Consider the following 15,686-nt stretch of genomic DNA (forward strand, 5'->3'; position numbering starts at 1 on the left):
AAAATAAATAAGGACAAGTAAATAAGTAAGGAAAAGTAAATAAATTTTACTTGTTGTTTTGAACATTCCTTCAAATAATTTTTCTCTCTCAAAAAAACCCTTGGGAGCTTCTTAGATCTGGGGTGAGTACCTCAGGGTTAAATTCTCTTTACCTCATTCTGTCAAATTCATTTATCACTTCTGTCATTCTCCCAACTCTAGAAATCACTTGGAACTTTTTTGATTTTTTTTTTACATTGAGAACAAACATATTCAAAAAGTCAAGCAACTTTCTGTAGTCGAATTTTGTTAACAGTAAAGTAATTTTCTCTGGGGATTTTAGCATTCACAACCCCAATTGGCAGAGATTCTGAGGCTTTTGTTGTTGTAAATGACCTCACAACTTTCTTATTTGCCCACTAGAATAGCTTACAATCCTCAATGTACACCAAACATTGTTGATCTTTTCCTCCTAAACAATTGTCAGATACACGGTGAAAGTTAGTTGCCCTCTAGGTACCTCAGATCACAACTTTGTGATGGTCTTCTCCAGTAGTGCCTGTGGCCATTTTCAACTTGATGTTGGTGACATTATGTGAGTTCAAAATGGGAATGGGATGATGATCTGTATGATTTTGATTCCTCTTTTCCTTGGTTGTCTTCAAGTAGCACCCATACATTCAAAGAGATTTAAAACAGTACAATACTTGTAATATTTGTTCAGACTGCCAGTGAAATTATTCTTATAAGGATGAAATACATTATTCCTTACTCTATCCTAAACTCTTGTCCTTTGTGTAAACCATGGTTTTCTAATAAATGTAAGCAAGTTATTAATAAATCCAAACTCAATTTTGAAAGAGCTATGAGAAGGATGCTTGCTTTTTGTTGAAATTATAGATGAGATTTTTGGTCTCTTTCTGGTCCCTTTACACAAACATTATTACATCTTTGTGTAAAGGTAAAACTGATTTATTAGCATTTTAATTGCCTGGATGTTTTTGGTAAATGTGGATGTCATCATTTGGACTCCTCTGAGTAGATGTTTTATTATTTAAATATTTGTTATTTTTTGTTTAAAATTGGTAGTGCAGTTATTATTTGTCTGTTGTTGGTGGCTCTGTTGTCAGGGAAGTGAGAAATATATCATGCAAAAAGGATAGATGGTTTAGGATCAACGGATGCATGCCAGGGGAAAAAGTTAATGAAGTTGAGAAATTATCATCTTTTATGGGCACAAAAGGTGGTATTGTTGTACATATTGACAACTGTGATATTAAGAGTAGATATGAGGATTTACTTACCAGATACAGGGCAATGAACAGAAAAAGTTGCAAGTTAAGATTAAATTTGAAAGTGTCTGCAATTCTGCTCAGACACAATAGGAAGGAGTACAGGACAAGAGCTTTGTCAATCAATTTGGCACTGGAGAGATTTGTGCAAGGCTCATGTGGTAAAATTTTTCTCAGTTTGGTTTGTGCTTGTTAACAGGAGAGACTGTTTTTACAGGGATAGGATACACTTAAATAGAAGAAGTGCAAGAATATTTGCTTATGATATTGAGGCAGCTTCAGGTGGGTTGGAAACTGCTAGCTGTGGTGGGGGAAGACACAGACCAATAGTTTCACAGCAGCCATAGGAAGAGGTGAAATTGATTCTTGCTCTGTTTCTATTGGGACACAGAAGCCAAGGAAAAAAGGTGTTGGGGATTACAAGAACTACTGACAGCCCTCATGGGACACGCAATTACATGTGATATATTAGGGTTACTAAGAGCAAAATCAGGTACACATGTACTTGCTTGTACATTAATGCTAGGAGTAGAGTAAATAAATTTGAAACATTGATTAAGTCATCAAATGTGGACATTGTAGGGATATTAGAAATATGATCTGTATGATTTTGACATAGGGGATGTGGAGAATACAATATTTACAGAAAGGATGGACAGGATGGAGGGGTTATGCACTTGATTAAGAAGCACACAGACTCTAAGTCAGTGCACCTGATAAATCAGAATGTCTTATAATGGGGGACTTCAACTTTCCAGATATTGACTGGAACTTGTGTTCTGGTTACTTGCACAGTAGCAAAAACCTTCCTGGATATTGGATGACATGCTTTTCTCCACCAGCATGTTAGAGAGGCAACAAGGGAAAGCAATACTCTTGATCTGATTATTAGCAGGACTCTTCATGCATTAAGAATCTGCAGATAAAAGAACCATTAGGTCACTGCAGGTGGAATTTACTTAAAATTGTAACTATCAAGAGTAAAGGCAAGGGATTCTGCTTTCATAAAGGTGACTATAAAGGTATTTAAATTTTTTCAGTGGAGCAAAACTGATAATGCTTTTAACTGCAAAACTGAGTGATGAACATTCAGAGAATTAATTGTAGAAGCTGAGCTTTTCATATCACTTAAGAGGTACTGTGCAAAGTTTTGGCCTAAATGGAAGACAGATGAACTAATGAGCAGTGTAGACAGGTTTCTAGAACAGCTCATGGGGTCTTTACCAGTGGTAGATAGGAATTTTGCCAGCAGGGACAAAGAGGCGATTGTCCTATTTTATAAGATTTTAGGAAGGATGTGGAGCTGTTGGAATGGGTGCAATAAAAGGCAATCAGATTGAAATACACAAAAGTGTACAGTCTGTCCTCGTATAGCACGATAGTTGTGTTCCTAGAAACCCTCGTGCAATGCAAAATTGTGCAATATAAACAACAGGCCCTATGGGAAAAGTGGGGTTAGGTGCCGACCACCCAAGATTGAACACACATTTGGAACCAAAACATTACCAAACACAATAAATAATCGGGTAATTTTAATCGTTATAAAATACGTAATAAAAAATTATAATATATATATTTTTTATTATAATATAATAAATAATAAAAAATATTTATTTTTTATTATTTATTTAAATAATAAAGATTTATTAATAAAATAGTAAAAAATTTATTATATTAAATAAAATAGTCGTAATAAAATACTTATTTTATAATACGTAAGTATAAATTATAATACGTAAGTCGTAATAAAATGCTTACGTATTTTATTACGTAATAAAATATTGCTAATGCTTTTGCTTCTATCGTAAGCAAACTTGTTTTTTGTTTGATTTTCTATCCAAACAGATGACAGCCGTTCCATCTCTTCCAATTCTTTGTGTCTTAATCTAATGGATTTTAATTACACTTTGTGTTGTTCCTGCTATGAAAGTTGTTTTTATTTTCTCTGCATTCTTTCTAATTCTCGGCGTTGCCTCATTTCGGTCTGTAGCACGGGCAATATCACATGGTCTTTCATTTTGCTCAAAGCGTTTCACAATTTCATATTTTTTCTCTATCGACAGAGGCGGACTGGCCATAAGCCTTACCCGGGAAATCCCAGTGGGCCGGAGGCCGGTGTGATTTTGGCCATAAACTGTAGTATGAGGCCACTATAAATTTTCCCGGGTAAGAATTTTTGACCCAGTCCGCCTCTGTTTATCGATTAGCTTTTTTTTTTTTTTTCTCTCTGAATCTGCAGTGTCTTCGCCAGGATACTTCCTTTTCACACCTTTTAAGTATTTTACTAATTTTTAGGGAATAAAGCACAATTACAAAACAAGGAGGCACGCTTGATACATATAAACAAGGCTGCGCCCGTGTAGCAACTGAATAAACAACACCGTAAAGGCCGAGATACACTATTAACACCTCACATTTTACTAAAGCACATTTCTGGGGGTTACTACCATAAAACAATTTCCAGTTGCATTTCTGCTAGTGGAATCTGTTATAAACTGGTAGTAAACTCCATCTAATTGCATTTGCGATTATATCGATAGCTGGAATTGTGTTGGTTTTTACGTTATTATGGTGAAATGTGTTTACCCTTCACTGATATAAAAAACATAAATACATTTTCAGAATCTTCTCTTCATTCCTATCGTGTTGCGTTCGGTTGGGGTGATTGCCATTTCTTGTAAACACAAAGGCGAATCGTGCATAAGCGAATTCGGTTTGTGTTATATAAGATATCGTTCCCCTATTTATATATCGTGTATGATCGAATTCATGTAATGTAAACATGTGTTATACGAGGACCGATTGTATTACTATAAAAGACTTTGGTTTTGAAAATTGTAGTGCCTGGAAACTATGCAACTGTGCAGAGACCTCATTTCAAGTGTTTAAATGGAGATGGCATCCTAACTTTTGTTCGGATGTCACACACACACACACACACACACACACACACACACACACACACACACACACACACACACACACACACACAGGGATTTAAATTGAAAAAAGATGGCTGTAGGATAGATGTACAAAAATTTGCTTTCAGCCTTTTTGCTTTTTAAAGTGATTGATTGTTGGAGCAGACTACCATCTGGTATTGTGGAGTAGTTAGAATAATTTAAGGAAGAATTAGACAAATTATTGGAGGAGATGGGTTGTGTGAGTTTGTGTATTTTATTAGCTGATGCTATATAGCCTTGCTTCCTTGCATAATTTGCTAATACTAATATTAACTAATTTTATGGATTACTCAGTCACCTGGCAGCACTGTTTTTGATTCCCTGTGGTGGGGTCAGAAACCTGGTTGGTAAAACCAAACTTCAGTGTTAAAACGAGCTAACATGGATCAAGAACAAAACTATCTGCCACTTGATCCGGTGGACTGATTTTCTTTACAGATTCTCTCTCTCTCTCTCTCTCTCTCACAGCATGTGAGAGAGAGAGAGAGAGATGGAGAAGTCCACAGTTCTTTGGCCTGCTTGAGGGTACTAGCTTCTGCCAGTGGGTGTGGGGTCATTGCTCTTGCAATGCTTGAGTGATATTAACAGATTAGCTCTCAGTTTGGTTATGTGGAAGACCCTCCCCTGTGTGTGTGTTCCTTGATGGACCGGAAACCTTGTGGATGTGTTAGTGGAGAAGTATAAGATGGTCAAGTAGACAGTGAAGATCTACAGTTGTAAGGATTTTGCATAAGACTGTGACTTTTTAATTTATTTTGTAACTCTTATTGTAGCATTTTATGATGGGTCAACAATTGGTGATGATAGTGAGCTTATGTAACAGTGTGACCATGGATCTCAGTGATCTCACAAAATTATATGGCTTGTATTGTATAAGCGATAGATAGTAAAGACCTACCTCCTTGTAGTAGAACATGAGCGCCCATCCCTGCTGCAAGGCTAAAGGTTGCTCAGCGAAATCTCAGTTCTTTTATGTTTTCATTTGAGTTGACCCAAGTTGGGGTCTCTGTATTGTCGTGTTAACCAACTATAAGTTTCCAGATGTCCTTTATTTTAGCCAAACTGTCCTTGTCCTTTATTGAAATGAGAAAGGATGCAATTTGTCCTTCATTTTCATTTTTCAATGCCTGTGCTTCGTAATGGCAGTGGTGGATTTTGGCACAGGTGTAGGAGGCGTACACTTCAGACCCCACATCCGCAGGGTCCCCCCAAATTGACAAAAAATTACAATTTAACAGGGAATATGTTATCAAATCCCCCTCAAATGTAAAATCTGCCACTGAGAAATGAATCATACAAGATAATCCTAAACCCATTCTAGCCTCTCTGGCTCATATATGTAGTTTCGCGAACATCATGCACTTAACTTCGTACTTCTCGATGAAATTATATTTTTTGACAAAGCATAAAAACTTGCACCTGTGTGGTCATGATCTAATTTTCACAAAAATCGTGTGATTAATAAAATCATAGATATCGGAAAAATCACTTTTTATAATATATGGAGTTCAGTGGCTTTGTTTAAACTGTTTTTCCTATAACTTTACAAAGAAACATTTATCTATTATAGGCATCTACATATTTCACGTTATATAAAAAATGTAGATGCCTACGGTTATAGGCATCTACATATTTCACGTTATATAAAGAAGAAGAGGCTTTGTTCTTATAACAAAAATTGGGAGCAAGAATACAAATGGCTAGCTTCAACAAATGATCCTCATGAGGCAAGATTGTCTCCCATGCAGAAATGTATTTAAAGTTGGTTATATGGGCAACTTAGCAGTTACTCGGCATAAAGACTAACAAGCTCATAAATCGGCAAATTCTTCAAATCATCTTGATAGATTTCTTGTGAAAAAGAATACAAGAGAAAAGATTTAGTTACTGCAGCTGAAATAACTCATATTTATCATTCATCACCATTCTTATAACTCATTAGATTGTAGCATAAAATTGAACTGTAAACTTTACAATGATTCAAAAATTGCACCAAAAATATATGGAAGAACTAAATCTCTTGTCATTGTTTGTAATGTTTTAGGTAAAAAAGCATTGCAAATTGTTTTGGATGATTTAAAACATCATGATCCACCATTATTTTTTTGTTTACAGATTGATGCATCTAATAGAAAGAATATGAAAATGTTTCCTTTGTCAATTCAGTACTTCAACAAAGAATCATCATCATCATCAGCCGTTTTCAATCCACTGCAGGATGAAGGCCTCTCCAGCAACTTTCCAGTTCCTTCTGTTTTGTGCAATGGCCATCCATTTACTACCCACAAACTCATGAATTTCATCTGTCCATCTCTGTCGTTGTCTTCCAGGTTTTCTTCTAGCTCCTCTTGGGTACCATTCTGTTATTCTCTTAGTCCATTTGTCATCAAGTCTTCAAGCTATGTGTCCTGCCCAAGACCATTTTAGTTCTTTAGTTTTGATAAGAATGTCCTCTACTTGAGTTTTCTGCCTAATCCATGTGTTTCTCTTCTTATCTAACAGTCTGATTCCCAATATAATTTGTTCCATTCTTCGCTGTGTAGTTCTCAGCTTTTCTTCCATTCTTTTGGTGAGGGCTCAAGTTCACTTCCATAAGTCATGGTGGGGAGTATACATTGGTTCATTATTTTACGTTTCAGACAAATTAGGATATTGCTCCTCAGTATGTGACTATATTTCCTGAATGCTATCCATCCAAAATTTATTCTTCTTTTGACTTCCAGCCATTTATCATTATTACAGCTGATGACTTGTCCCAGATAAGTATATGACTCCACCTTTTCAATTACTGCTCTTTCAATCATTATATCCCTTTCTATGGCATACTTGTTCATCATTACTTTTGTTTTAGCCATATTCATCGTTAGTCCAAAATCCTTACTAACTCTGCATAACTGATTAAGATTTTCCTCTAATTCTTTGGGATCGTGGCTTATGACCACAATATCATCTGCAAATCGTAAATGGTTTAGGTGCTCTTCATTCACATTGACTCCTTTCTGCGACCAGTCTAATCTTCTGAAAGCTTCCTCAAGGGCAGCAGCAAACAGCTTCGAAGATATTTTGTCAGACTCCTTTCTCAATTTTAAATTTACTACTCTCTTTGTCTAGTCTAATAAAGGAGGTAGCGTTCTCATATATTTTCTTCAAAATCATAATATATGGGGTATCTATGCCTTTTTCCAGTGCCCTTGCCTTATGCTGTATGGAGTCAATCCTTTTCATAATCCACAAATGCGATTATAATGGTGTTTTGGAATATAAAACACCATTATGCCTCGCATAATGGTGTTTTATATTCATTTGCTTTCTCCATTAGCTGTAATATTACGTCAAGGTGATCCATAGTTGAGAATCCTGTCTTAAAGCCAGCTTGCTCTTTCGGTTGATTCCCATCAAGTATTCTTTATAATCTATTAGTAATGACCCTTGTGAACAACTTGTAGATGTGGGATAACAATCTAATTGGTCTGTAATTTCCAGTTTCTGATTTATCTCCTTTCTTATGCAGCAAAAATATGATGGCATTATTCCACTCCTTAGGCATCACACCTTTTCTAATGCATTTTGTGAAGAGTCTTGCCAGTTTTTGTGTTATGTCTCTTCCTCCCAATTTTAACAACTCTACAGTAACTTCATCTTCCCCTGGGGCTTTCTGATTCTTCATTTTCTTCAATTCATGTTCTACCTCATCAGAAAGGATATTGATGGACTGGATTGTGATCCAGCTTCTCCACTCTGGCTTTATTCCCTTGCTCCTTGTATAATTCTCTATAGTAGTTTTCTGCTATTTGAATTATGCCTGCTCTGCTATTTATAAGTACTGCTATTTATAAGTACACTATTCTTCAGTTTCAGTATCATTTGTCTATCTGTATTACTGCTCATGGCTGCTCATTTAAGTCCTTTGTTTTCCCTTAATGCTTGTTTTACTTTTCTTGTGTTAAATCTTTTTATGTTCTCTCTGAGTCTCTTTCTAATGGCTTTGCATAACTCAGTATACTCAATTTTCTCCTTGTCAGTGTTTATCGTCTTTAGTTCATCATGACAAGTGTTTCTTGACTAATTTTTTCTTCTTTTGGATTTCTTTTTACCTATAGGTTTCTTGGGCTTTCACTTTCAGAAAGTTGTAATATTCCTCGCCGATATCTTGGTCCTGAGCCATCTGCAGAAGCTCAAACTTGTTCTTAAGTTCCAGTATATACTGCTTTTTCTCCTCTTCTGTTATCTCAAAGACCTTCATATTATTTACTCAAGTCAATTTTTTCCTTTCTTTTCTTACATGTATATCAAGTGTGCATCTTACCATTCTGTGATCGCTTCCAACATTTACTTTGTTCAGGATGGTAATATCATTCACGATATATCTTCTGTTAGTGAGGATGAAGTCGATTTCATTAGTTGTTAATCCATTTGGGCTCTTCCATGTCCACTTTCTGTTCACCTTTTTCTTGAAAAAAGTGTTCATTACTGACAATCCTCGAGATTCTGAAAATTCCACAAGTCTTTCACCTCTTTCATCAATTCCAAAATTTCCTATAGTTCCCCGTTCTGTGCTGTTTTGTCTCTTTCCAACCTTAGCATTGAAGTCCCCCATAACGATAGTGTAGTGGGTTTTTTCTGCTCATCTAGAAGGTTCTCAATTTCGGTGTACATTTCTTCAACCTCTTCATCATCATGGCTCGATGTTGGTGCATAAATCATTATAGCCTTAGGCTTATGCCTCTTAGAAATCTTGAGTCTTGACACCCTTGGTGATGTACTTTTGAAATCCAAAATGTTGTTTTTTATATCTTTATGGACCAGAAAGCCAACTCCACCTTCACTCCTTTCACTGTTTCCATTGGTATACACCGGATTTCCACTTAATAAGCTTATAAGTGATTCAACAAAGAATATGGTCCTACAACTATTTAGTTGATTTTTTTGAAAATGCTGATGAAAGTGCAGATGGAATGTTTGAGTGCCTAAAAAATTCAATGAGTAATTTAGGATTGGATTGGCAAAGGGTATCTAGTTTCAGTGCAGACAATGCAAATTGTAATTTTGGGAGTAATAAATCCTTATTCCAAAATATTAAGAAATTAAATTAAGACGTAATTAAAGCAAACTGCCATGCTCACATTATTCGTAGTTTAGCTAAATATGCTTTCGCTAATTTAGATATTGATATAGAAAATATTGTCTTGAAAATATATGGTCATTTTTCTGTTTCAGCTAAAAGAAGGGATAACCTTTAAGAATTTCATGAGTTTGCCGAAACAGAGTTTAAGGAAATTTTAAGGCATGTACCAACTAGACGGCTTTCTTTACAATCATGTATAGAACAAATTTTGCTTTCTTGGAAGGCTTTGATCCTTTATTTCATAAGCAAATCAAAATTGAAAATAATGAAAATCAACAGAGGTCCCTATAATTATAGAATTATATTTTCTTTTCTCAATGTATGCGATTAAAATAATTTGCAAAAAATAAAAGAACTTGAAAAGGATGAAACATATGCCAGCGATATTTTTTATATAATGAATGATCTAAAAAATTCACTGAAGAATCATCTTGATCAAGAATTTTTTGGGTATCAAGTTCATCAGCATTTTTAGAAATTAGACCCTGTAGTTAAAAGCACAGTAATAAATGATTTGAAACCATTTTATAATGCTCAGTTGAAATATTTAAGAATGAATTTTATTTTAATGAAAATACCCCTTTTTTGAAACAGTAAATTAAGCTTTAAAAATGGTTGTCCTAACTATGACTCACATGTTGAAGTAGCAGAATATTTTAAATTAATATAAAAACTAAAGTTGGATATGATTGATTTATTTGATGAGGTTTCAGTACTGAAAGCAAATTATGAAACTGTGTCAACCTCTGAAAAATTTAAAACTTGTTTGAATACTTCGAGTTAATGGCATTTAATTTTGAAAAGTGTTGATTTTAAGCTTTCAAATATTTTCAAGGTCATTTCGTATGTTTTTTCAGTGCCCAGGGACTTTGGCAAATTCAGAAAGGATTTTTAGTGTAATGAACTCTTAGTGGAGGGATGGACGAAATAGGTGTTCAGTTTCACTCATAAAAAGCGAACTAATGATCTACTTCAATTTTAGAGATAATTGTTTAGATTTTTCTGAGAAATTTAAAAATGATGCTGAAGTTCTTAAGGCTGCTCAAAATAGTACGAAATATGTTCATTGTGAATGATTTCTATCATCATAAACCAGTATGCTTTTTTTTTTTTTTTTTTGCTTTTTTTTTCACCTACCTAAAATTACTTTAGCTTGATGTCAATTAATGCACTAAACTTGCATTAAAATTTTTGGATCAATTCATGCTTTTTATATCATCTATATCATTTATTATTCTTATATATCAATCCATATCCATCCCCATAGAAAGCCATGGTTTACCATTAAATATTTTAAATTCTAAATTAAACTAAAATTTGCAAATATTTATAGTCAATATAAAAACTATAATTTTTATACCAAAATCTAAAATATATAAACAAAATGTTTAATTATTAACTAAAAAATCATTCAATTTTATTTTTTGGGGTAGGAGGGGGTGGAGTGAAAGTTGGAGAGTGGTAGTATTAATTATTTTTAAGTGTCCTTTAATCCAGTCATAGAAACCTGGCAATCCTAACCAACTACCAAGTTGTGATACGAGATTACAGATTTACAGATAATAAAAGCCTTGGGGGGGGGGCAACTAAGATACCAATACTCAGTCAAATATAAATGCCTCCTGCCCTCAATGACTTCCAGTACAATATATGGTGAAGGTTCCTTCTCATAAATGGTTCACTTGTGTTATGGCTATGTTTCATGGCAAATTTTTGCAACCCAATGCACTCATATAGTATTGGCAAAGTGATATGTCAAATTTTTACCATAAGCTAAGAGAAAGCTTTTGACTTCTGTTTCTCTATACAGCATATCATCCCCTTGGGCTATCTGAAAAATTCCCAAACTGGTATATGACTTTTTAATTAATTTCAGTTGGGGCTGTTTTGCATACAAAAAGCCAGCTTTTCCATGACTGATACCACATTATCACAGTGATGAATTTTGACCAACAATCCTAGAGGATATCCAGATATTAAAAAAAAAAATGATAAATAAAATACAATTAAAGAGAGAGTGGAAAGCAAGTTAACGAACCAGAAATAACAGAATTTATTGGATAATCCATGTATTTTTATTTCTTGATGAATGATTAAAAATTATGTTTTAAATTATTTTCTGGTGATAACCACAAAACTGGTGAAAACCAGCACCTCTGTAGCCAGGTGGGCAGGAGCAGCAGTACGTAGCACATGCTTCTTGATTAGACCGGGGTTCGAGCCTGTGACCACCAAATATGAAGGATGCGGAAATGACCACCGCATATCCCCGGAGCAATATGGCCTTAGTTGCTAATGCTCCTAAAAACCAAAGAACAACAATGGTGAAAACCACACAGTAATGTAAATTATTTTTTAAACTCTTTTCTGGTGATAACCACAAAACTGGTGAAAACCACACAGTAACATATCAACTGGTGGTACTACACTCAGGGTGGTAGAGAATGAAAAGGACCTGGGGGGGGGGTTCAGTGAGATATGAAGTTTTCTGAGTGGTGCAGATGGTCTGCAGGAGTAGCTCATGGTGTCTTGTCAATGATATACAGGAATTTTTCTAGCATGATAAGGAGGTGATTATGCCTTTGTATAAGGCAATGGTCAGGCCACACCTTTGTGTACTGTGTACAGGTCCGGGGGCCTCATTTTAGGAAGGACGTAGAGTTGCTGAAACAAGTACAAAGAAGGGCAACAAGATTAGTGAATGGAACAAAGGGTTTCTCTTATGAAGAAAGGCTTAAGTTTTGCAAATTACAGTGTCTGGAGACTACGCACCTGCAAGGTGATCTGATTGAGGTGTATAAGGCCTTCTTGAATGGTTTGAGCAAGCTCAATGCTGATGGGATTCTTCCTATTGTCCATATTAATCACCTGAGGTGACATAAACTGAAATTGAGGAAAGACTGCTGCAGAAGAGATGTGCAGAAATTTGCCTTTAGCCAGTGGGTGGTTGATTTCTGGAACAAACTTCCATCTGCCATTTTAGAAGTGGACAGCTTAAATAAATTCAAGGCAGAACTAGACAAACATTTGGAGCAAATGGATGGGTGAAATGGGAAGGTTTTTTTTTTTTTTTTTTTTGGCTGATGCTGTATAAGCTTGCTTGTTTGCATCATATGCTTCTACCAATGATAAAATGTGAGAGAGAAATTTTATGACAAATAACATCTCAATAAATACAGTGCAACCTAGATATATGATGCCGATATATGATATGAATATACTACAATTTCAGATATAATGCAGTTTATTTCACAAATTTCACAGTAGACACTGACAAAATAAAACTCCATACTTCAAGGAGGGAGAACGAGCTAATGCAGTGGTTTCCAAATGACGACCATTGTGCTACTGTATTCCCTTGTATGGTATATTCTCCCAATCAGACAATTAAATTTTTATTTATAACAAGACTTATCCCAGGGTAATCGGTTTTTCACCTACTTGTCTCAATTAGAGATTCAATAAAAAAAATAAGTACAGTACGTCATTGATGTGGTAATTGCACATGGGGAAACCCCCAAAAAGTAAACGTTTCATATGGGAGCGGAAATGAAGCTGAGCTACCAGTTGTGATATATTCAGTTATAAAGTTTTGTAAACAATGATATGTGACATCCTTTGCAAAGCTATGAAATCACATGTGGAATGGAAAAAATTGCTAAATGTATAATGCAAAGTGTGCCTTGGAATACATCAACTGTGTAACTAGGGATACTTGTTAGACAAAAACAAAGCTTTTTTATGTGTACTATAATGGGAATGTGTACTTCTTTCTTTTAAAGTTAAATCTTTATATTGCAGTTGTCAGTTACATTTTTAAAATTAATTAAAACTTTACATTTTAATTATTGGTTATAATTTAAAGTTAATTAAAACTTTATACTGCAATTATTGACCTCGTTTCAGAAGTCAGAACTTCAAACTCCATACTTAAGTTCTAGTATCTTTTATTTATACTCTTTAACACTTATATACACTAAATTTTTAGGATTTTATATATACTTTTTTAAAATTTTTATTTTTATATTCTGTTTAAGTTGGCTGATTTTATTATAAAGGTATCAAAATTTGTATTTGTATTTTAACACATTTTAGATTACGCAAATCTCAATATAAGATTTTTAATTATTTATTTTGTGAAGCACCTTAAATCCAGAGAGCATCTGGTCCCAAGCTTTCTGTACATTTTAAACGACTAACTTAGAATTAATATAATATTAAATTTTAGTTATCATTACCTAAGCTGTATCACGTAAGACATAATCAGATTTCTTTTTAAACATTTTTGCAAGAAAGGAAGAAATGGAACCTGCTTACAAAGAAGTTAGAATTTTAGATATTTCATGTAGTTAAAATATTTATATTGCAATATACTAATTTTAGCAACTCTTGCTATAATAACTAATACAATTCATGCATTTCATTCCTAGTATATGAGTGCTGGTCCTGGATCGGTTGCTGCAGTTTTCATTCATGAAAATTATATGGCACAAAATTCTGATACACTACCAGCATTAAAAGGATGGTGGGGAGTTGATTTAAAAACAAAATTTAATATGTCAAATGGCAAGTATTACTGTTAACTTTATTATTATATTTTTTTAACTTCACTACTATTGTTTCGCTTTGTTTTCATAGATTTGTCTGAATTTAATTAAATACTAACAATCAAAACACTGACTTCAAATTACTGACAACTTTTAACTTGTTATGACACCAACTGATCACAGTGTTGTTATAAATTATTAACTTCACTCAAAAAATTTTTGACAATTTTTTTCCCTTCATCTTCTATAGAAAGGCTTATGGCTAGGAATCGCCAACCCAGAATGCTTCACTGTATTCCCTCCACCTGAGATTAGCTAACTATGAGTACAATGATACTGATGTAAGTAACAGACATGTAATAATAGTAATGAAAATATTTGGTTAGTAATATATCCAAGTTCTCATCACAATTTCTAGTTAGAGTGTGCCTTTCTGCAGAAGATGAGGAAAAAAATACTACTAATAGTATATACATTTTAACAAAAATACAATGAAATATGTTAAGGGCTTTAGCCTCAGGCTGCGAGAGATTTAGACAATGTACAAGTTAGTGCAAACGCATCATATTAGTATGCAGCTAAACTCTGAATTAGCACAAATACGTGAAGGCGGCATTATTTAAGTTATATCTCATATTGTGAATACCTTCACAACGAGTTGCCATGATATTGCACTACTTCGAATAAGTAACGCTTCACCAAAGGAGAAGACTATTGTTATTTATTCAATGGGTGGTGGTATCCGCTGAGAATAAATAACAATAGTCTTCTCCTTTGGTGAAGCGTTACTTATTCGAATTAGTGCAATATCATGGCAACTCGTTGTGAAGGTATTCACAATATGAGATATAACTTATATGATGCTGCCTTCACATATTTGTGCTAATTCAGGGTTTAGCTGTGTACTAATATGATGCATTTGCACTAACTTGTACGTTGCAAAAATACAATTAGTTAGTATTTTTATATTGTAGAATCTTGAAATCTTCAGCATATTCAGCTGTTTCATCCAAGGCTGCATTTTGGACGGACAGTGGATCCACACAGTTTAGTTCTAGGGATTTAGCATTCATGTGTTACATTTTCAATTGAAGTTCTGTGTGTACACACATGCACATACACTGTTTTGGCTGCTTGTTTAGATTCAATACAATTATTCACCGTTAACAACTTCACAATGGTGAAGTTGTTAATGGGGTCCATTCACTATCTGATGAGAGTCCATCAAGACCAGAAACAGCTGTATTAGTGGTGATGCCTTGAGTTTTTAATGAAATAATGGATTCACCTTCTCTGTGATATTATTTGATATGATATTAGCAATCTTAAGTCAACTTGTGGATAATGTTGTTACTTCTAAAGCGAGCATATCACTGGAGGGAGCATGTTTTCCTCAGGACAGAAAGACAGAAAATTTAATGCAGTGAAGCATTTTTTATAAAAAAATCATTTATTTTAGATTTCTTTTTTGGAACAGTTATAATTTTTTTTGTTGTGAAAGATTACTTGTATGCCATTAATCACGTGACTGGACAGACAGGTAACATACGAATGTACTGGAACAAGGTAAGGCTAAATAGAGTAAGCATGACGTCACACATCACCACAAGAGCAACACCCAGTCACCTCTCCACCGATTGCAGCGACACGGTGCGGTAGAAGTTGGAACTTACAATTTTTGAAAATTCACCGACTAATCCCGAATTTTAGAATATCAGTAGACTGTACACAGCACTGATTTTTCTTATATCCAATTAATCAGACTGGATAAATTATGAGC

General features: G+C 34.4%; 1 protein-coding gene across 1 annotated transcript in view; it reads left to right on the top strand.

The window, feature by feature from the left end:
* The window catches only part of LOC150085463 (kynureninase-like), a 243,115-nt gene that overhangs the window by 167,963 nt on the left and 59,466 nt on the right, over positions 1–15,686 (top strand). Inside the window, exon 10 of the mRNA XM_090374572.1 lies at positions 13,790–13,925. Coding sequence (XP_090230698.1) covers positions 13,790–13,925 — 136 coding nt within the window. The remainder of the gene's footprint in view (positions 1–13,789; positions 13,926–15,686) is intronic.

Source organism: Mastigoproctus giganteus, chromosome 5, assembly GCF_048544385.1.
Source record: "Mastigoproctus giganteus isolate SK-2022 chromosome 5, ASM4854438v1, whole genome shotgun sequence".
Classification (NCBI taxonomy): Eukaryota; Metazoa; Arthropoda; class Arachnida; order Uropygi; family Thelyphonidae; genus Mastigoproctus; species Mastigoproctus giganteus.